General features: G+C 43.4%; 1 protein-coding gene across 1 annotated transcript in view; it reads right to left on the bottom strand.

Annotated features, from left to right (window-relative positions):
* The window catches only part of SGPL1 (sphingosine-1-phosphate lyase 1), a 48,487-nt gene that overhangs the window by 18,703 nt on the left and 6,726 nt on the right, over window positions 1–23,058 (bottom strand). The window contains exons 3-4 of the mRNA XM_062215386.1: window positions 10,674–10,839; window positions 4,147–4,214 (exon numbers count right to left, since the gene is read on the bottom strand). Coding sequence (XP_062071370.1) covers window positions 4,147–4,214; window positions 10,674–10,839 — 234 coding nt within the window. The remainder of the gene's footprint in view (window positions 1–4,146; window positions 4,215–10,673; window positions 10,840–23,058) is intronic.

Below are 23,058 nucleotides of genomic sequence, written 5' to 3'. Positions count from 1 at the left end.
GTGCAGTAGTTAAGTCACAGCTTGGGACACCGCATCCTATACCAGAGTGCTGACTGGAGTCCCAATCTTGGCTACTGCACTTCCTATCCAGTTTACTGCTAATGTGTACCCTGGGAAGAAGCAGATGACGGCTTAGGTACTTGCGTTCCTGCCACCTACTTAAGAACCTGGATGAAGTTCTGGACTCCTGGCTTTGGCTTGGCCTAGCCCTGGCTGCTGTGGGTATTGGCATACTGAATGAGCAGACAGAAGGTCTTCTCTGTCTCTCTTTCAAACAAAATGAGAATACATAAATAAGGTTCTTTTCAAAGATCCAATGATATTTCCACCATTCAGCTGTTTTCTGGCATATACAACCGTCTCCCAGAAGTTTGGAAGGTTAACCTTCTCCCTAAAGGTCAAAGATGCACTAAATTTCCCCACACCTCTTTTCTCTGCCCTGTTGACATCACCACTGCTAGATCTGGTTTGCATTTGCTGAGCTCAGCACTTCTCTGAGGGCAGTGTTTGGACCTCATTCCTGCCTTGGCAGCAGATACAGTATGTATGTGAGACAGCAAAAAAGGTGCAGTCACGAATAGTAGTTAGGAAAACTAGCCAAGATGTAGTAAAAAAGGTTGTGGTCCCTGTGTAAGTGATGAGTTCCTTCCACAGACATGCACAGAGCATACCAGGAATTTGGAAGGCTCACATGACTCTCTGTACACAGGCACAAGGATTAAGAATGGCCAGCAAGTCTGCATTCTAGCTCCTTAGGGTGCTATGGACAGCTTGTACTGCCTGACCGTGAAATGCTAGAAGAAACTAAGGTCCTTTTAGTAACGTAATTTATCAGCTGTGGTTACTGCTTTCCCAGGATCCCAGCCTCAGCTTCTGAGTCACTGTCTTTCACTCCTTCACTCATTCAACCTGCTTAACAAGTGCATGCTGAACAGCGACCTTAGGATAGGTATACAGAGTGAATAAAACAACACGGTGAAAAGAAACCTCTGTTCGCATGAAGCTTATTGTTAGCAGGAGATACAGAAAGCAAAATCCATGCAATAAAAAGTGGGGAAGAAGACCAGATCAAAGTAGGGAGGCAGAGTGGCAGGGCGGCTATTCCTGGGCAGAGACTTTTCGGTAGAGAGGCTACATGTCACAATTCACGCCACAGTACTAGTTTCAACAATACAACAGATCTTCCGAAAGTATGTGGAAAATGACCATTATGAAAAAACTATGCACAGATTGCCAATTTTCTTTGCATAAAATTAAACTTACGATTAACTCAAATTTTCTACAAACTTTTTTGAAGTACCCTCTCATATCTGTTAACATGGGATGCTTCAGATCTCTAATACAGATTTTTCTCAGCTCTAGCCACAGGTGAGAGCACAAGAGGATCTTCTTAGATCTGTACACTCCCTGTTCCCAGCCGCCCCCATGAAGCCACTTATGTGACATCTGCAGGAGTCAAACAGGCAAGGTTGGCAGGTAACAGGACCACAATCCCAAGTAATGCCAGTGCATGCCAAGAGCACATGGAGGTATTTTTAAAGTTGTAAATAAAAAACTATACAGCATAAATGGTGACCATGCACCAGAAACAAACTGTGAGAGCCGAGCTTCCATGTATAGACAATGCTGTTCCCATAGAACACCAATAAAGTCACAATGCCATGTGACTGTGAGAAAACACTCCCAATCCTTGCCTCAGAGCCTCAGCTGCACTACTCAATTTTACTTTCTTCATAGCATTCATTCTAAAATGCAATTCTTATGGGCTTGTCTTTCATACTAAAATGTAAGTTCTATGAAAGGAAGGGTTTGGTCTAGCTCGCATCTAGCAAAGCATCTGAGGCTCAGCTGGTACTCAGTGAACACGTGCTGAGTGCAGAGTGTGAGTGAGAGAAGGATACAGGCAGGTGCACCTGCCCACACACACATGAAACAACACCATCCCTAAGTCTCAGAATCTGCTACTGAAAAATGAGGGGTGATCGGACAGTCACTAAGGATCTTCCAATTCTGTTATTTCTTCTAAATTTAAGAACAGGTTCTAGAATCCTAGTATTTTTTTCTCTCAAAATCTAGAAATTGAAATAGAAAAATGAGAAAGGAAAGGACAGAAGAAACGTAGGTGTGGAAGGAAATCCCACTGTCCCGTGACTCAGTCCATCCCCTGCACTCTCCTCCCTGCTCCATCCCTTACTCTAGACTACAGCAGATTGAACTGAAGGTTCAATATGATTTAGGGAGCAAGCAGAAGCCTCACTGCCCTCAGCACCCTTGTTACCACTTCCACAAGAGGAAATGAACCTGAAAACAGATTTCTAGGACAGTAAGCAGTTACCTGAATGGATTCAGGCCAAAGGCTAAAGATACTTGCCATCTTTTCTGGTTTTGTCAGGAAAAAGGAAGGGAAATTAAAAGTCAGAAGTGAAATGAAACTTGAAGGTAGGTAAGGGTGGGAAAGAGCAAAAGAAGGGCTGGTGCTGTGACACAGCAGGTAAAGCCACTGCCTGCAGTGCCAGCATCCCATATGGGTGCCAGTTCGTGTCCTGGCTGCTCCACTTCTGATCCAGCTCTCTGCACAACTGCCTAGGAGAGCATCCGAAGATGGTCCTAGTGCTTGGGCTCCTGTACTCACATGGGAAACCCAGATGAAGCGCCTGGCTTCAGATCGGCCCAGCTCTGGCTTTTGCAGCCATCTAGGAAGTAAACCAACAGATGAAAGATCTCTCTCTCTCTAACTCTGCCTTTCAAATAAATAAATAAACCTTTAATTAAAAAAAAAAAAAGAGTAAAGGAAAGCTGAGGGGCAAGACAGGGCACTGGGGAAGAGGCAGACACCAAGGCCTCACCTGCCTTCTTCAGAGCTTGCAAGCAGCCTGCCCTGTTTCCCTGTTTATCTTTTTATTTTTTAAGATTTACTTATTTGAAAGGCAGAGTGACAGAGGGGGAAAGACAGAGAAAGAGCTCTTCTTGGCTGGTGCCGCGGCTCACTTGGCTAATCCTCCGCCTGCAGCGCCAGCACCCCGGGTTCTAGTCCCAGTTGGGGTGCCATATTCTGTCCCAGTTGCTCCTCTTCCAGTCCAGCTCTCTGCTGTGGCCCGGGAAGGCAGTGGAGGATGGCCCAAGTGCTTCCTGGACCACAGCAGAGAGCTGGACTGGAAGAGGAGCAACTGGCACTAGAACCTGGCACTCATGTGGGATGCCGGCACTGCAGGCAGAGGATTAACCAAGTGAGCCATGGCGCCGGCCCCCAGGCTCATTCCTTACCCTATCTTCCTTTTGCTGCTTTCCTTTACAGGGATAGAGTTGAGAAGCTGTCACAGATACAGTAAGAACAGACATCACAGAGCCTCAAATGTTTACTAGCTAGCCCTGGAAAGTTTGTCAACCCTGACCTGAACCATGTAATCACCCAACTCCTAGATAAATATCTAAATTCACCACAGTCAAGTATTGTTCTGAAGCACGATAACATTTAAGTCACATGCTCTAATTTTGAATTTTTCCTCCTTAACAGACTTTTCTTCTGTCCTTTGGTCAAACATGTTGGAGAAAGGGTTAAGTTTGGGATTTTCAACTTGGGCCATTTGGAGTGTGTGTGTGTGTTTTCAAGATTTATGTATTCATCTGAAAGGCAGACTGACAGAGAAAGGGAGAGTCAGACAGATCTTCCATCTGCTGGTTCACTCCCCAAGTGACCACAACAGCATGGGCTGGGCCAAGACGAAGCCAGGAGCCAGGAACTCCGTCTGGGTGAGTACAGGGGCCGAGGCACTTACGCCATCTTCTACTGCTTTCCCAGGTGCATTAGCAGGGAGTTGGATTGGAAGTGGAGCAGCTGAGACTTGAACTAGCAAACACATGGGATGCTGGCACGGCACAGAGCCTTAACCCACTCTGCCACAACAATAGCCCTTTCTGTGGTTATCACCCAGATAGCTCTCTGTTACGGGGGCTGCCGTGAGCAGTGTAGGATGGTTGGTACCTCCTTGGCCACTGTCCACCAGATGCCAGTATCACTCTGCTACTCACCTCATCACAACCATGGCCAAATGTCCCCTGGAGCTGGAGGACAGAATTACACTTCACCTTTCAAAATACTAGGTTAAATAAACAGAAAGAGAAGAGATCCAGGTAGATCCTACTTACCTTGCGGCCAATAATAGGCATCTTTCTGGTGAGCTTAAACCATTTTTTTTTAAATCTTGACCACAAGCCTAAAAGAAACAAACGCTTTATTATTCAAATATTAAGTGGATAAGGCCTACTAGGCAATGTGTCTCCCACAACCTCACCTGCCTTCCGATAGCAAAGGTAGGTTCTTCCAAAATAAAGACTTTTTCAATTTGATTTTTTGAATAAGTAATATATTTAAGTTTTGTATTACAGAAGAAAAGCACACACAATGATGAGTTTCTTTTTCTTGCACCTATCCCCAGAGAAGCTCACCCTCACTGGAGGTAAGTACTACCTTAGCTTCAGTATACCCTTCTAGAGCTTCCAGAGTTCCTTGATGTGCACACATTCCAGTCTCCATTTTAGCCAAAAGGTACCATACTCTAGTACTAGAATAGACCTTGTTTTTCAACCTTAAAGGTGAGAGCTTCTTCATTTTTATAGCTGGAGTGTTCCATTATACAAGTTTACCATAATTTACTCAAGTTGCCCCTTTCTAATGGATGTGGGTTGTTTCTAATATTTGTCTGTTATACAAACCATGCCAAATAAACAACCTTGTAACACACACTACATGGTATACACACATGTCATCTACAAGATGTTCCCCAAGAACACCAAGGTCAAATGATGTATATATCCCAGAGTATCTGACCCTGCAAGGTGTCCAGAAACCTCACATTTCTCTTCCCTCTGCCCAGCATGTGACCAACCCAGATCTGTTTTAGCATCAACACTCCAGTCTCTCATCCAACACCAGACCTATTAGCACTGCCTGGACCTAAGAAGCCTTTCAACACCAAGGACACCAATCAGGGTCCGTTCTGTCTGGCAGCATAAAGGACAAATACAGAATTCTAACCCTGTCAGTTACAGCAATCACAAAGACTGCATCTAAATAGCCTGGCCTGCCTTTTAACACATTCACACGCAATGTATCTCATCCGGCGGCGCTGATGATAACTTTAACCACCCACGAGGTGAGCACAGGAGGCATTACCTCGCATACTGATTAAGAGTGACACAAAAGGCGGCACTGAAACGTCCCAAGATCCGATGATCAGTGACCGAGCAGCGATTTAATTCAAGTCTTCATAAAGATGTCTTGCATCTTTGCTGGTTGGTTCTGCTTAGGATGCATCCCTGTCTTTCCATCTCACCCGACAGTGCCTCACCTGTAGGCACTGCTGTAAATGCCTGGGACAGAATCAGCTGAAGACTGAACAGTAAGACAAAGGGACTGAAATCACGTGTTTGTGGTTACTTTTTTCTCTAACTCTTGAAGCATTTCCTTCCTGTCCTATGTCCTACATATTGTAATACACCGCTGAGATCTTATTTTATGTAAAGCAACTATATCCTCTTCTCTCATAAAGCATTCTCTATGTTGCAAACTCTTCCCAAATATATTTTAATTGTTATCATAGGCCATCAAATAAGTATACTCTAAATTTGCATAGTTAAGCTTCTTATTACTAAACCATTTCTGACAAAGTTAAACAAACTAATTAATAAGAAGACAAGAAGTCTAAAATTCAGCAAACCAGTAATGTGACTAGGAAGAGGACAAAAGAATATAATGAGATTGTGAAACTTGTGAGAAAAAAAAGGCACAAGGCAAAAAGAAAAAGACACAGGATCAGAAATGGAGATACTTAAAATGAACAGATCACGTGGTCATGACCTCAAAAGCAGAAGTTGGGGCTGACACTGTGGTGTAACAGGTAAAGCCGCCGCCTGCAGTGCCAGCATCCTACAAGGGCGCTGGTCCGAGTCCCGGCTGCTCCACTTCCAGTCCAGCTCTCTGCTATGGCCTGGTAAAGCAGTAGAAGATGACCCAAGTCCTTGGGCTCCTGCCCCCACATGGGAGACCCGGCCTGGCTCCTGGCTTTGGACTGGCTCAGCTCTGGCCACTGCGGCCATCTGGGGAGTTTACTAGCAGATGGAAGACCTCTCTCTCTGCTTCTCCTTCTCTCTCTGTGTAACTCTGACTTTCAAGTAAATAAATAAATCTTTAAAAAAAAAAGTAGAAGTCCTCAGAGGCACAGAAAGAAAAGTAATTAGAGTTTTCTAGCAGTGGTTACTGGAAGCTGGGCAGGGAGGCGAGGCTTATGGAGGTATTGGTCAAAGGATACAAAATTCCAGTTACATGGCAGGAATCAGCTCAAGAAATCTACCTTACAATATGGTGGACATAGTAAGTAATGACAATTTCCAGATGGGCAAATTGCTAACAGAGCAGGAAAGTGTTTCCACCACAGAAAAATATGGACATGAGGTAACATATGCATTAGATCAGCTTGACTTAGCAATGTATACATATTACAAAATGTCATGTTGTACAAAGGAACGCAATTTTTGTCCATTAAAAAAAATATATAGGAAATGCCATTATAACAACAGTGTGCGGCTCTCTACAAGTTCCTTTCATGCAAATGACATTCATCCACCACCACCCCCACCTGTGAGTGGGTGAGGCAGGCATTACAATGCCAAGTATTTATCACCTCCTCCCCCCAGGTAAAATTCGATTCTGGTGATAAACTATGGACAATGCCACAGGTCAAATCAGCAACCTGTTTTTGAAAGCTATCAGCTCTGTGCTGATTTTTCATACAGCAGAGGTGAGGAAAAGATAACAGCTCCACCCAAACTCCAGGGCCTTTCAGTTCTCACATCCCAGCTCCCGGTCTTTGCTCCAGGATTACGTGCTCTTCCACCCAGGAGGGAATTCAAAGTTTAAACATCAGCAAAATTCAGTCCAGATTTAAGGTTATTCTAATCAATATACTAAGCATAGCTTGATTATTCAGTGATATGTAGCATAATACAACCTGAATAAGGTGGCGGAAAAAAAAAAATGGCAATCTGTCCAAGTTTTCCCTGATCTCTGGAGGGAAGACATTTTTGTATATGTCTAAAATTTATTTTGGAAGTACAACATAAAAATGTGCTGTGTGTCTTTGTGTTAAACTGTATGACTCTGAAAACATTCGATAACTTTTGATCTATAAATGTGCATTTCATATGGTTCAACCTGATCCAGCTGTAGACATAGATATACAAAAAGTAGCATCCCCCAGTGGCAAGGGTTTACTTTTGTTCTTACGGCTTATCCATATTGTTTAAATTTCCTACAGTCAATATGCACTGTTTCTACAATAAAAAGAAATCTGTTATTAAAAATCACTAACTTGGGGTCCGGCACTGTTGTGTAGCAGGGAAAGCCACCAGCAGCACTAGCATCCCGCATGGGTGCCAGTTTGAGTCCCAGCTGCTCCACTTCCCATCCAGCTCTCTATTATGGCCTGGGAAAGCAGTAGAAGAAGGTCCAACTCCTTGGGCCCCTGCATGGGAGACCCAGAAGAGGCTCCTGGCTCCTGCCTTTGGATCAGCCCAGCTCTGGCTATTGTGGCCATTTGGGGAGCGAACCAGCAGATGGGAGACCTCTCTCTTCCTTTTTAAATAAATTAATTAATTAAAAAAAAATACTAACTTAGAGTCCATTCAGTTCAGAAAGTTAGATGACGTATCATTAATACACTGCTATTGATGTAGGCAGGCATACATGCTAAAATTGATTAGGTTAGTGAGCTGGAAGACCACGCCTTCACCACGCCCCTCCTACCCCTATCTGGCCACACATATGAAACCACTGGCCAATCATGTTAATTAACCACTCCCCTTTGAAAGTGAATTAAAAGCCTGGGAAACATTGTGCCCACCCCTTCCTTGCTTGGTACCTAGGTGTGCCCATCCCTTCCTTGCTTTTGCCAGTAGGGGCTTGTGGCCACCTTGTGCTTCCAGGGTGCATGGCCTTCGGGGAGTTTACTATTTACCTCTTTCCTAGATAAAGCCCTCACTCTCCTATGCATCTTTCTCACTGAATAAAAGCTTAAAAATGTACCATGCTTGGGGCCAGCACCGTGGCTCACTTGGTTAATCCTCCATCTGCGGTGCCGGCAACCCATATGAGCACCAGGTTCTAGTTCCGGTTGCTCCTCTTCCAGTCCAGCTCTCTGCTGTGGCCCAGGAGGGCAGTGAGGATGGCCCGAGTGCTTGGGCCCCTGCACCCGCATGGGAAACCAGGAAGAAGTACCTGGCTCCTGACTTCAGATGGGCACAGCGCCGGCCATAGTGGTCATTTGAGGAGTGAACCAACGGAAGGAAGACATTTCTCTCTGTCTTTCTCTCTCACTGTCTACAGCTGTCAAATTAAAAAAAAAAAAAAAAATGTACCATGCTGCCTCGTTCATTTATGCCGGTATTCAGAATTCTTCTCTGATATTAGGGAAGAACCCACATGGGCTTATTAATATTGGGAATTTATTAATAAGCACACAGTGATATCATATGGCACCCCATATTCCAGTTTCACTATGATTATTTTTCTCATGCAATCCTCACAGGCCAGCATATTTCTTTTTAACACGAAAGGCAGCTAAGTAAATACACCTAAGATGGCTGTGCCTCTACACTCCCAGATAAGCAAAACACAGGCACAGTGAGCTATGAAACTGAACACAGAAATACCTGCCCACAGCTGATGAGAATCATGTGAGGTAATGCATTTTCTCAGCTCCACTTACACAGACATGTACACATACAATGTGTTCAAAGCAACATGGCTGGACGTTTAGCCTAATGGTTAAGACACCAGTATTCCACATTGAAGTGCCTGGTTTTGATTTCAGGTTCCTAATCCAGCATTCCTGCTAATGCAAAGCCGGGGAGGCCGTGATGATGGCTCAAGGGACTGGGTTTCTGTCACCTGTGTGGAAGATCCAGATTCTGTCCCAAGCTCCTGGCTCTAGCCCAGTCCCAGCCATTGCAGGCACACAGGGAGTAAATCAGTAGATGTGAGCTCTCTTGACATTCTCTCTCTCTCTCTCTCTCTCTCTCTCTCTCTGCCCTACTGCATCCAATAACTAAATAAAAAAATTTAACAGTTCAAATGGTAAATTTTAAGTTTTATATATAATATATAATATATAAATATATATTAAATTTATAAACTATGTTATATTTACATAATATATAAATGTTATATCTAAATATATTATAAATATATAAATATATAATAAATATATATAATCACATTTATTGTGTAAGAAAGAAAAATACATCTACCGCTGCTTTTTAGAGTCCTCTGGACCAGAGCATCCCACTCATCAAATCAAATGCTTCCTGGGAAAGGAATTAGCCTGGGCAGAACCATGTGGGATGTGTCCTTGTCCAAACCACTGAGCAGAAGCAGCAGAAGGGCCATCAGCCTCACCTGTCAAAGTCTAAGAGCCTCTGGGAAGGACAAGGGGCAGGAACTGAGGACTGAGTTTTCAGACAGGACAGTCCCATCTCATTTCCACTCTAATTAAAAAGCTCTGGCGGCAGTGGCATATACTTCTTGGTTGTCGCGTTTTACAATGTTTACCACACTGTAACTGTGTAATTGTGCCTAGAGCAGCTCGATGGCCATCTGTATCGTAAAGAGGTAAAAACAGAATCTGGCTTCTAAATCAGATTTTTTTCGGGAAAACAAAGAAAAGCAGAAAAGTACAGTTAAAGAGCTGGTTCAAACAGATGTTATCAAAGCAGCAGAGCATTGTGGACATTTCAAACAATGAAAAACGATCAGGAATTCTCTCCAATGTTACTTGTTTCTTATCCTAAGAAAGTTACTGCAGACATACCCCAGCAAGAGGGGGGCAGGGTGCAGGGCACTACATCTACTATTTCTATTCAGACACAATCGAAACTCCCCAAGCACAGCCAGTGGGGGAGCAGGAAGCAGTAACCACATGGCCGCAGGCAACCAGGTGTCTGGGGGCAGGACGCCAGTGGGTAGGGAAGGGGCTCAGGAAGGGCCGAGGATTTACAAGGGCATCACTAGGAGACTGACCCGCACTCCCTGAGAAGTGGCTTCCTGTTTCTCCCTGTCAACCTGTCACTACCAGGAAAGCTCAAAGTACACGGGCCCCTCACATCTGAAGTTCAATTCAGGAGGTCAGCAGCCTTGCATTTCCTGTACAGATATCCCCACTGCAGTACCTGGCACAAAACAAGCAGTCAAGGGACCACCACATGAGTGCTGCTTCAATTTTTACAATGCTTATTGAAAAAGATGGCCCCAAACAAAAGCAGCACATTTCTACTCTAGGAACTCCATTACGATGCCATTATGTTTAGGAAAGAAACTGGTACTGAAGAAGGCCTAAGCCATCCTCCAGGATTTCTGTGCATCTGGCAATAACTAACTTTCAAAGAGTTTTACTTCAGCTATAGATATTTAAAAATAAAATAAAAAAAAACAGAACAGAAACAGTTACACAACAGTTTTATTATAACCTTTCCAATCAGAAGACATTGTACTGATTTCCATTTAAATAGATTTTAAAACCAAAACCCAAACAAAAGGCAAGAAATCAGTCCAATCCTTTAGCTATGAGTCCCAAGGTTAGCGACGCTCCACTGTACCTTTACGGAGACAACAGTATACTTACTCTCAGGCTGGAAGACAAACTGATAAACCCAGACCAACAGCAGAGTCCAGAGGACACTCCATGCAATCAGCTGCCAGGGTTCGTATTTGGTGCAGTGCCCATTAACATAATTCTTGGCTTTCGTGGAGTATGCTTCCAAAATCTCAAAGTAGGGCTCAAAGGCCTTCTAGAAATACAAAAAACAAATCAGAAACATTACATTCAGGAAGAGAAAGACAGTCTTTTGTTCCACTTATTTTTCAAGAGCAAGGTCACTGAGGCTCTGCCCCACCTCAGCAATAATCTTATCACCCTCAACAGCCCTAGGCTGTACCAGTCACTCCATCTGACACTGCCACTTACGAGCCATGTGGACTTTGACAGGATTTCTGACCTTCTGCCTCTTCTGGAAAATGAGGGGTTGAACTAGATCATCACGTCAGGCCTAAAGCTTCTACCTGCCTGCCAAGTGGTGAACAAGCCACTCTCCTAACCCAAACCAGTTCTTTCAATATGAACAGCATTTCTCTTCTTCTCTACTTTATTTCAATCTTTCTCATCCTCTAACCCAGCAGCAGCAACAAGAGCCAGACAGTAAATATTTTAGGCCCTGCAAACCAAGCATGCTCTGTTACAAATAAGTTCTGCTATTGTGCAAATGCAGTCACTGTTCATTTGGTTATAGCACTGAAACTTCAATTTCACACAATTTTCATGTGTCATAAAATATTCTTAAAAAAAAAAAAAACCATAAAAATCATTCTCAGCTCATAGTCCACACAAAAACAGGCAGAGAGCCAGATCTGGCAACAGGCAACAGTCTGCCAATCCCTGCTCTATGGCCCCACCTGACTGCAAAATTCATAAACTCAGGGACCAGATCTTACCATGGAATGCAGCCTCAGATCTGGCACAAGCGAGAGAAAGGCCTTCCACCTGTGAACTCACCTATCTCATTCATGAGAATTCATCTCTCCCTGTCAGCTCTCCTCAAATATTCATTTGTGATAAGCTCTCTACAGCTCTGTGAGGTTATCACAACCTGCCCAGTTCACCTCTTTCTTATCTCCCTGGTGAGAGCCTTGAGGACAGATAGACCAGTTCCTAATCCTGTTTACAATCCTCCATACTGGCCTGCACAAAATAAGTTCACACCATTTCAAGGCATGAAGCTGGGGAAGCATCCAGGTAAATATCCTCGTTCCTGGTCGTGAGTACATCTACTGGGACAGGTACACACGAACCTGTACACACATACACAGGCACACACACAAATTAACTCTTCAGGGAAAAGCAATAGAAAGAATGCTTAAGCGCTATGAGCGCAGAGGAAGGCCTATCTACCCAGGGGACAATAACAATAACGGAGAATAAAACTTATACTATTTTAACAGGATTAAAAGGGGGTAGGCATTGGGGTAGAGGTTAAGATGCTACTTGGGAGGCCCATATCCCATATCAGAGTCTTTGGGTTCGAGTTCTGGTTCTACTTCTGATTCTAGCTTGTACCAGTGCACATCCTGGCAGGCAGCAGATGATGGCTCAAGTAGCTGGAGACTCGGATTTAGTTCCTGACTCCTGGCTGTGGCCTGGTCTAGTCTCTGCGACTGCAGGCATTTGGGGAGTGAACCAGTAAATGGGAGCTCACTCTAGCTCGCTCTCTCTCCTTCTCTTGCTCTTATTCTTTCAAGCAGATGACAAGAAATAAAAGTAAACTTTTTTTAAAAGAAACAAATTACAAAACAATAACAATAAAACAAAGCAAAAGGCATGAATTTTTAACTTAAAAAAAGATAATGTGGTGACAGAAGAGAAAGACTGGCAATAAAAATCTTAGTTAAGAGATGCTGAGCCGGCGCTACAGCTTAATAGGCTAATCCTCCACCTATGGCGCCAGCACCCCGGGTTCTAGTCCCGGTCAGGGCGCTGGATTCTGTCCCGGTTGCCCCTCTTCCAGGCCAGCTCTCTGCTGTGGCCCAGGAAGGCAGTGGAGGATGGCCCAAGTGCTTGGGCCCTGCACCGGCATGGAAGACCAGGAGAAGCACCTGGCTCCTGGCTTCGGATCAGTGCGATGCACTGGCCGCAGCGCGCCAGCCGGCCACAGTGGCCACTGGGGGTGAACCAATGGAAAAAGGAAGACCTTTCTCTCTGTCTCTCTCTCTCACTGTCCACTCTGCCTGTCCAAAAAAAAAAAAAAAAAAAAAAGAGAGAGAGAGAGAGAGAGATGCTGAAACAGTCTAGGGGAGAAATCAATGACATTGGAGATGAGACAGTAGTAGGATTTGAAAGAGATTTCTGCGGCTAGAACAAGCAAATAGAACTTGGTAACTTATTCGCTATAGGATGTATGGAGTAGGAAGAGTACAGATAATTCCAAATTTTCAAGCTCAGGGTCAAGACTTGATTAAGTGGTATCACCATTAACCATGTGTAAGACTGGAAAAGAGGGAAGCTGAGGAAGGCATTTTTCTTGTTCAAAGACCAGGCAGTTTATGGCACTGTCACAGCGGCTCTGTGAACTAAGGGGGTACCCTCAGTAATTAGACTGGGGGGTAAAGCAATTCACATTAGGCAAGTGCTGGGTTCCCTAGAGAGACACCCATGGAAACAGCTTATCTACACCTTGCCCCCGGGGCTCCTTTTGGCCATTCCCCAAAGCCCACTGTTGCTATGAACAACATCAATCCCGCAAAGCAGTGACAGACTAGAGGAAACCTGAGAGAGCCCAGAGGGGGCCATCAGCATTAAAGGTATGTCATGATTTCCATCAGGATAAAGAATCTTCTAGTGTAAAGGCTGCAATCAAACCACACAGTGAGATAGTATATATGAATAGTGCCAGATGAGCATTTCTTGTGGTGATGCTAATTCCTAATTTACCCAGAAAACAAAGGTTACCAATGTCAAAAGAAAACTATAGATAACCTCCACTCTTCACAGCACTGAACAAGAGAGTGTAAAGTAACTAGTATTCAGAAGACAGTGAAGAATCAGCAAATGTAAACTAGTTTTTTGAAAGCCTTAAAATGAAGACATGCCTTACTAACATCTATAAAACTATATTCAGCAGAATCTATTTTCTCGGTAAATTGCTTTTGTTCTTAAGAAGATAATGGGGACTCCTTAAATTCCAAGGGGCTATTTTTAAAGGAGCTACCTCTAACTTCTCTAACTATAAGGACAATGGTACTGATGTAGATAAGTCCTGACAAGCTTTCTGAGTAGGCAACAGTTGATCACAGAAATTACATCCTCTGGCATCATTATAAGGTTATTACAAACAAGCCAGGACCAGTCCCCAGTGCAGAAGCACTACAGCACTGACAGCTCACTGCATTATTGGGCTCTGTGGGGTAACGTAACCAATCTCCTGGGGGGCGGGGGGGAGAGGACAGGGCACTCCTTTGGGCTTCAAATCAGCACAAACCCCAGGTTGGGTCCTGATGCAACACTTCAGCCCTTGGGAAACACAAAATCTAAGAGCTAAAAGGAACCTCTGAGAAAAAGTCCAACATTTTCACTTCACAGGCAGAGGCCTTAAAGGGAAACGGTGTCCCTCAGCTCTTGGAGATGAGTCTGAGACAAAGCGGAGCCCACACCTCCTCCGTATTCCATACTGATTCCCAGTGTTCACAGGCAGAACATCATTCAACACATCACAATCCAATGTTCTGAGCACAATCGACCTTGGGTGCATGTTCCCATTCATAACAAACCAAAGCTGCACAGCCAGGCCATGACTATAGATAATCTCGCACATGGAGATTGCACAAGAACTTATTGTTATTATAGCTACATTTCCCACTGTCTTTTTGCTTATGGCAATACACTTTCCATCTATTCACACCTTTCATGCATATTTATAATTACAGTACTTAGACTTCTATTTATTTCAACTTGATCTATGTATTTTCTCTCAGGAAACACAAGAGCTGTATGTGAGGACCACTAGCTAACTTCAACTTCAGCACGTTACTTCACCAGTTGGTACTTCTGTGTTACCTAGCCAGAAGAAAGGACACAGAGTAAATACACAGCATCTGTTTCTATGTGCAGTCCCAACCAGCAGATATTCTATAAACTATAGATATTCTCCACTCTTCACAGCACTGAACAAGAGAGTATAATGTAACTAGTATTCTGAAAACAGTGAAGAATCAAGGGCAGGTGTGGCTGTGTACCTCCAGCCCCCACTCAACAGAACAGTAGTTTTAGTAGTCTTTCCACAAGGAAAGCATGCTATAAAACTGGAAATGTACTACTGGAGGGAGGGTGGGGGGGAATAAACTACTTTCCCAATCAATGTATATAAAATGATAGTTAAGAATAATCTAAGTCTTTTAAAAGTATAACAATTAAAAGAAAAGCTATGATAAACCTTAGCATGAAGATTCAAAATATTAACTACTTTAAGAAGCTGTTGTCAGCCAGTGCTGTGATGTAGCAGGTGTAGCAGCACCTGCAGTGCCAGCATCCCATATGGGCGCCAGTTCAAGTCCCGGCTGCTCTACTTCCCATCCAGCTCTCTGCTATGGCCTGGGAAAGCAGAAGATGGCCCAGACACTTGGGACCCTGCACCTGCGTGGGAGACCCAGAAGAAGCTCCTGGCTCTGCCTTTGGATCGGCGCAGCTCTGGGTGTTGCGGCCATTTGGGGAGTGAACTAGCGGATGGAAGATACTTCTCTTTCTCTTGTTCTCTCTGCTCTCTATAACTTTGCCTTTCAAATAAATAAATAAATCTTTTTAAAAATGCAGCAGCTGTTGTCAAAAATGAGTTATCAGCCTTTCTCTTCTCGTTCATTTTATTTCCAATCTAATGATCAGGTTTCAGCTGATGCCCAAAATGCTCAGTACAGAACAGTACTCAGTAAACCTCATCATTAGACAAAAGGCAGCTGCCAGAATGTATGGGCACCTGGTACCCTCCATCCCCAGTGACACTGAACTCCTTGGCCCCCAATCACATCAAGGGAGCAAGATACGTTCATGAACATAAGATGACAGAGCAGAAGTCTACTCGTATAGTAAACCTGAAGCTGCTGGACCACTGAGTTTCCAACTTTTCAAACACAGCCCACAGAGACACACCTTACAACACAATCTAGTGAACATGGAAACAGATTTTAAAACCCTAAATGTTTCCGAAATAATATCTAACACCACATGACTTGTAAAATACATTTCCATTTCTTCTTTCTTTGTTTTTAATGTCTGACCTGCGACCTTGGTTCCGTGTCCCTCTAAATGAAGCATGACCTGTAGTTTTAGACTCTCGCCTCACAGTGACTTTACTCCTGGTTCCCTTTCATCTGGCAAGCTTATGTAATGCAATGAAGGGAACTAACGCTTGTGTTAGTTTCCACTCCACACGATCTCAATGCTTTTGTATACTTATGACCTCTTCTCTCCATGTTTTGGTGAGGCTGGGATTATGGTTTGAAATGACAGGCCCAGGAGATTCAGCATTCTACCCAGTGGCCAGTTACTTTCTTATGGGTACTAGCCCACAGCTATTCTAATGATATTAAACTCTCTCAGCCCCCAAATCACTTCCCAAAGAACAAAAGATCCATAAGCAAACTTCCCACTGTGGCATTCTCTGCCTCCTCTCCCCACAAACACACCTTTTTGGAGAACTGATGCAGCTCTGACCAACTGACAATTACTGTTTGTTTGGTTTTTTTTTCCTGATTAATTTCCTCATCAGTAATTTACACCTAAAGAAACATCCTGGGGCCAGCACTGTGTCATAGCAGATAAATCCACCACTTGTGGTGCCAGCATCCTATATGGGCACCGATTCAGTTCAAGTACTGGCTGCTCCACTTCTAATCCAGCTCCTAATGTGCAGAAAATGGCCTAAGCCTTTGGGCCACTGCACTCATGTGGGAGATCCAGGAGAAGCTCTTGGATCTTGGTTTCAGATGGGCCCAGCTCTGGCTGTTGAGGCCATTTGGGGGACGAACCAGAGGAAGGAATACTCTGGATCCAGAAGTATTCATTCCTCTGGTTCTCTCAATCTCTCTCTCTCTCTCTCTCTCTCTGTAATGCTCTGTAATGTTGCCTTTCAAATAAAATAAATAAATCTTTAAATTAAAAAAAAAGAGAGACATCCTGTAACTTAACATGACTAAGACAGAAAAGCTACATAGTAAACTCTTCCAGACCTATACTAGATGTTGCTTCTTCCCTTGAAGTGGGTCTAGTCCTTTCTCTAGAATCAGCCTGAGAGCCAAGCACCCACTTGGTGCTACCCAGCTCTCAGACACTGGAGAAAGAGACACCTACCAGGCTTTCCTGCTAAGTGTTAAAGTCAGAGCCTAGCCCCATCAGTCCTCTAGATCAACTAACTATTCCTGGCTAATATCTATCCCAGGCGAGACACTAATGAAAATCAAAACCTCCACCACGTGATCCTATAGCGAGCAAAGGACTTGTTTTCCTCTTCACCTCTAGGATAATGGCACGATTCAATAGCCATATAGTTTTTCCCGAAAAGCCAGAAATTTGAGCTTTAAAACAGGAATGAGCTGTTGAGGAAAACAAAAACCTGTTTTACTCAGTTTACCCACTGCCTGAAAAGCTTAAAATCAAATGGTACCCTAAGGACTGAGCCTGGGGTTAAGTAGGGCCAAGTTAAGAGTCCAGAGGGGTCAGTACACTTATGCTTACTCTACTTCTTCCTTTAAAAGCATGAAAAACAAAGCTAAATGGTCTGATTCTCTTTCATGTCACATTCTGTAGAACTTCAAAGGGCAAAGTAAAACAGGTGAAAAAAACAGTGCCGCCTGCAGAGCCTGAAAGGGTATTAAGTGTCCCGGCAAAAACATCACAGCCCAAAGGAAAAACTCCCATGGGTCACTAAAGAAGAAGTAAGGATTGAGCAACAAAACCAAACAGCCACTACAAGCAATCAGAAGTAATGGTGATACAGCAATGTCTGAAGCGACTGAATCATCATTTTTTGGGAGATAAAGAGCAAACCACATACTTCCCCTAAAATTCCACTACGTGAGTCAGGGATGCAGGATGAGAAGTGCAACTCCAAGCACTTAAGAGTCCGCATGTTCCCAGATATGACCAGCACTATTCCACACGTACTTTTAATTCTAACGGGGCTCTCTACCTGGCCCTGGGGTATCCAGGCAAAGTATCTTTCCATCACTGAGATACAAACAATCCTGCCCAAAGAGACAGATATGCAACTTTCCCAACTCATCAGGAATGCACTCATGGAAAAATCAAAGGTTCTAAGCTCATAAAAGCTGATGGCCCTAAACACTGCTAAATGATCACAGCATTTAATCCATTACTTAATTACTTTTTGTACTCAGGACAACACATCAAGTAAGACAGATGCTGATTCTGTCAAGTAACACTCTGAACAACTCTCTTCTGAACCACATCAGAAAGGGCCCTGAATTAGGAAAGACCAAAACGCATACAACAAGTTTAATGAGAGAGGGGACAGTAATTATGGGTAAGGCAAGTAGGATGGATGCAGGGAAATAATTCTCTGCAAACTTGCACATGGTACATTGCTAAACTTGCTATGAATTCCCGGAGTCTCTTGTAATAAAGCTGGACGTGACTCAATGTGCAGAAGCACAGATGCTATCTTCAGAGTACACACGGGGTAAGCACTGCAGCACAGTGCACTAAGTTGCCGCTCAGAACACCTGCATTCCACATAAGAGTGCTTGGTTCCACACCATGCTCTGCTTCTGATGTAGATTCTTGCCAATGCATATCCCAGGAGGCCGCAAACAACAGTTAAAGTACTCGAGTACCTACCTCTTACATGGGAAACCCAGAAGATGTAACAGGCTCCCGGCTTCAGTCTGACCCAGCCCTGGCTGTTGTGGGCATTTGGGGAGTGAACCAGTATATGGAAGGTCTGTCTGTCTCTGTCTCAGTCTCTCTCTGTCTCTGTCACTCTGCCTTTCAAATAAATAAAACTAAACTTAAAAAAAAAAAAAAAGTAGAAATTTTACTATCCTCTGAAGACTAAAAATGAGAACTTCCAGATAAGCAAGCTCTGGCAGAAATAATCCCCTGTTCTTCATACCGAAAGGAGAAGTCTTGACTTCCTTGAGGTTGTCATAGTTGGGGAAGAGGTCAGCTGAGTGTCTTTCTTCCCATACTCATCTTGCTAACAGGATTATCTTTCTTTGTTACAGAAAGACACCGAGACTTTCCAAATTCATAACCACTTGCAGGAACTCCCTGCAATGGCCAAGTGGCTCTCATGGATGAGACATACTGAGTACACACTGAGAAATGTGACTTAAAGAAGCTACAACAGCTCCTTCTCTGGAGACGGCTAACGTGAAATCTTGTTCAGAAGTATAAACAGAGATCTCTCCCTGGGCCTCTGACCCTCAACCCAGATAAACATCCTTTGGAAAGACTGCCTTCAAAATCCAGTCACCAAGGAGCTACTTTTAAAACCTGAAATAAGCAGTTGAGGGAATTTAAAGTTAGCACTCCAAAGTTTCAGATAAACTGTTAAAGGGTGGAGGATGTTTGCCTCAAATGGAAAAGTATGCATTATCTAAGATATCTTTCTGGGTTACCTGATTCTGACTGGAGAAATCTGAAAGTTATAGGGGACTGAAAGCAATGCAAATTAAATTTTCATCCATAAACAAATTCTACCAGGTCCAGCAAAGGTTCAGATGACTTCCCTCCTTACTAGGGAAGCACTTCTCCTCCACTTGTAAATTCAACATTCCTGATATATAAATGTATGGTTCTTTGGACTTCTCCTTTGAACTGGTTAACATGAACCTGGTTTCTTCTTATGAGTAAAACAAAATCTTTAATGTGTTTTCATTTCAAATCTGTATGCAGGTTATAATTTTTTAAAATACTTTTAAAGTTTTATTCATTTGAAAGGCAAAGTGACAGAGAGAAAAAGAGAGAGAGAGATCTTCCATCTGTTGGTTCACGCTCCACTTGGCTGCAATGGCTGCTGGGCCTGGTGGTAGCCAGGAACTCCAGGTCTCCCAGGTGGACAGCAGGAGCGCAAGCACTTAGGCCCATCTTCCACTGCTTTCCCAAGCTTTGCACAAGCAGCAAGTTGGATCACAAGTGTGGCAACTGGAGCTAAAACCAGTACTCTAGTATGGGATACCAGTGTTGCAAGCAGCTGCTTAACCTGCTGTGCCACAATACTGGCCCCATGATTTTGTTTTTGAAAATTATCTCTTGGCCGGCACCATGGCTCACTAGGCTAATCCTCCGCCTGCGGCGCTGGCACACTGGGTTCTAGTCCCAGTTGGGGCGCCAGATTCTGTCCCGGTTGCTCCTCTTCCAGTCTAGCTCTCTGTTGTGGCCCAGGAAGGCAGTGGAGGATGGCCCAAGTGCTTGGGCCCTTCACCCCCATGGGAAACCAGGAGGAAGCACCTGGCTCCTGGCATCGGATCAGTGTAGCGCACTGGCGTAGCTCCTGCCATAGTGGCCATTTGGGGGATGAACCAACGGAAAAGGAAGACCTTTCTCTCTGTCTCTCTAACTCTACCGGTCAAAATAAATAAATAAATAAATAAATAAACAAAAATTTAAAAAAGAAAAAAAAAAAAGAACATTATCTCTTAACAAAATCTAGAGAGCTTCAGAGGTCCGAAAATTTCCTTTCAAAAAATCCTTGTGGTTATAAAATCTTGCAAAATATTTACAAAGAGTTCAGGACATCCTGAAGGCCAATCATTGAGGTCTATAGTTCCCAATTAATAATCCCTGCTCTAAAATTAATCACAGAAGTAGCCTTAGTATTACAAAAGGTCCTATTATTTGTAAAATAAGTCCAAGATCTCTATACTATATATCCTACAAGTGAGAACAAAACAGAAACATTATTAGACAAATCCATTACCTAAAATTTTCAAGGTAAGCCCAATAACTGCAATTAAAAAAAAAAAGCACAGTTCTGGTTCATGCCACAACATGGTAGACCTTGAAAACATTATAAGAAGTGAAAAAGTCAATCATGAAAGACACACATTGTATGAGATTATATGAAACTTTCACATGGAATGTCCTGAATAAACAAATCTACAGACAGAAAGTAGACTGGGGGGAAATAAGGAAGTGACTGGTGAGTACTGAATTCCTTTGGAAAAATGTCCTCAAACTGATTGTGAGGCTGGGCATTTGGCACAGTAATTAAGATGCTGCCTGGGATGCCCACAACCCGTATCAGAATGGCCAAGTTCAAGTGCTGGCTCCCTCTTGTGATTCCAAGCTTCCCACTACTGCACGCCCTGGGAGGCAGCAGGAGAAGGTTCAAGTAGTTGGGTCCCTGGACTGAGTTCCAGGCTTCCAGCCCCAACTGTTGCAGGAATTAGGGAAGTGAATCAACAGATGGAAGATCTCTCCCTCCCCTCTGGCTCTCTTTCTCTGTGCCTTTCAAATAAAGAAATAATTTTTTAAAAATGTGTTGTGGTGGCTGCACAACTCTGTCAACACACACACACACATACACACACAGAATTGTACACTTAAAAAAGAACCATGACCAAACAATTCCATTTGTGTTCACCAAATGTACTCTAAGACAAATGGCCTAAGATTCTTTGGATTCCCAGGTTTCCTTTAAAAAAAAAAAAAAGAAAGAAAGAAAAGAAAGAAAAAGCCTACTGAAAAAGTTTCCAAAAGGGACAAAGCAGAAACGGCAATTCCAGAGAGAGAAATGCTCTGGACTCCAAGTAAAAGCGACCATGAGTAGTAACTTCAAAATCCATAGGGCAATTATGTACAACTGGACAAAGAGGGCCATTATTGTCTAAAAACATATCCCTTAGGATTCATAAACATTCATCACTAACTGCTAAAATGAGAAAAGCTTAAAACTGATTTTTATCTTTGGTCGTTCCTAAGCACATCCTAAACAGCAACTGCCCAAGATATGTGCGAAGGGCAGTCACCGGTGAGTACTCTCCCTGAAGGACACTTCGTCACTCCTCCCGGGGACCCTCCAAGAGCCACAAAAAGGTAGCCATGGTGTCCCACAAAGTCTGCACTGATATTCAGTCTCACCGAGAAGCAGTGTGACCTTTGCCACGTGACTGAACCTCTGCAACTGGAGTCTCCTCACCTGCAGAATGCCACTGTCACAACTCAACAAAAGACTGACAAGAAAAAGAAACCATTCATAGGTTTGCTGTGAATATTAAATGAGATAAAAGAGTAAGGAAACAACCACAGAGAATAAATTTATCAAATATTTGATGGATTTTAATTCTCTGATGATAGCTAGGGAAAACAACTTCTGCAAAGGCCTAAGAGAATCCCAAAGGCGTGGGAGAGGCTTAGATAGTTTGCCTGCCATGCCTACGTTGTATTTCCTTATAGACAGTTGTGATAAAACACATATTAGTAATGTGGTGCTCCTCAGATACCTGTAAAGAACATGAGAAGTCTACTCTTAACCTTCGACAATCTACTAAATAAATCAGAAGGCTACAACGCCCTCTTACCCACCAACAAAACAGGATAAAATCAGTCACCTACTCTGTGTACACATCATAAACCTGTACGCATTCAGTCATCCAAACAGCCCACGCTGACTGCAAAGGGCACCATCGGACACGCTTCCACGAAGAGCTGGGGGATGTGAACTCTGAGGCTTTCTTCTCCCTGGCCACACCAGCCAGATAAGGAGCAAGTCCACCAGGGCATTCTCCTATTTGCCCTAGATTCCATTCTGTGAGAAACTGAAAACAGAATTTTCTATTTGCCTCAAGTGTCTCAAAGGCTAGGTGCCATTAAGACTGGAACGCACCACAGCACTGGTCTGTTCCTTTTCAGAGCCATCTCCACAGAGCGTGCTTCCCCCAGCACTGAGAGAAAGCGTTAACAAGAGCCACTTCCATGCTAGTACAAATGTTACTTTGCAACACTAAAATCCTGCCCTCATCACTGCCCTCTTAATACTAAAAAATAATCAAGCTTGCTTGATCCCAAACGTTTATTATTATGTATAGACTAGATGAACAAAAATGCAGCAGGCTTCATTCTCTGGGGAAATTACAGAAAATTAAGCACATTTCACATTTAAAAAGGTCCTATGCTACTTTGAGAAAGTGTGCTCAGTGCTCTCTCTAAGTCCAGGATGCAGACAGCAGAAATTTAACAAGCATTATCCAAAGGTAGACCCAAAAATATTATTACAGAAGACTCTAAAAGAGTATAAACTGGCACAATGACTTTGGAAAGCAATTTGGTAGTATACATTACTCTAGCAATTCTATTTATGAGTACCGAAAGACACATTCAGGAAGCCAACAGTGTCATTCACAACAGTCAAAATTACTGAAAACAGTTGTTCATCAACTGCAGAAGGAATAAATCAGTTGCAACATATTTATACACAGTAATACTACACAGCAGTAAGAAAAAAAGT

The sequence above is a fragment of the Lepus europaeus genome, chromosome 17 (assembly GCF_033115175.1).
Source record: "Lepus europaeus isolate LE1 chromosome 17, mLepTim1.pri, whole genome shotgun sequence".
Taxonomy (NCBI): domain Eukaryota; kingdom Metazoa; phylum Chordata; class Mammalia; order Lagomorpha; family Leporidae; genus Lepus; species Lepus europaeus.
This window is presented reverse-complemented; position numbering and strand designations above follow the sequence as displayed.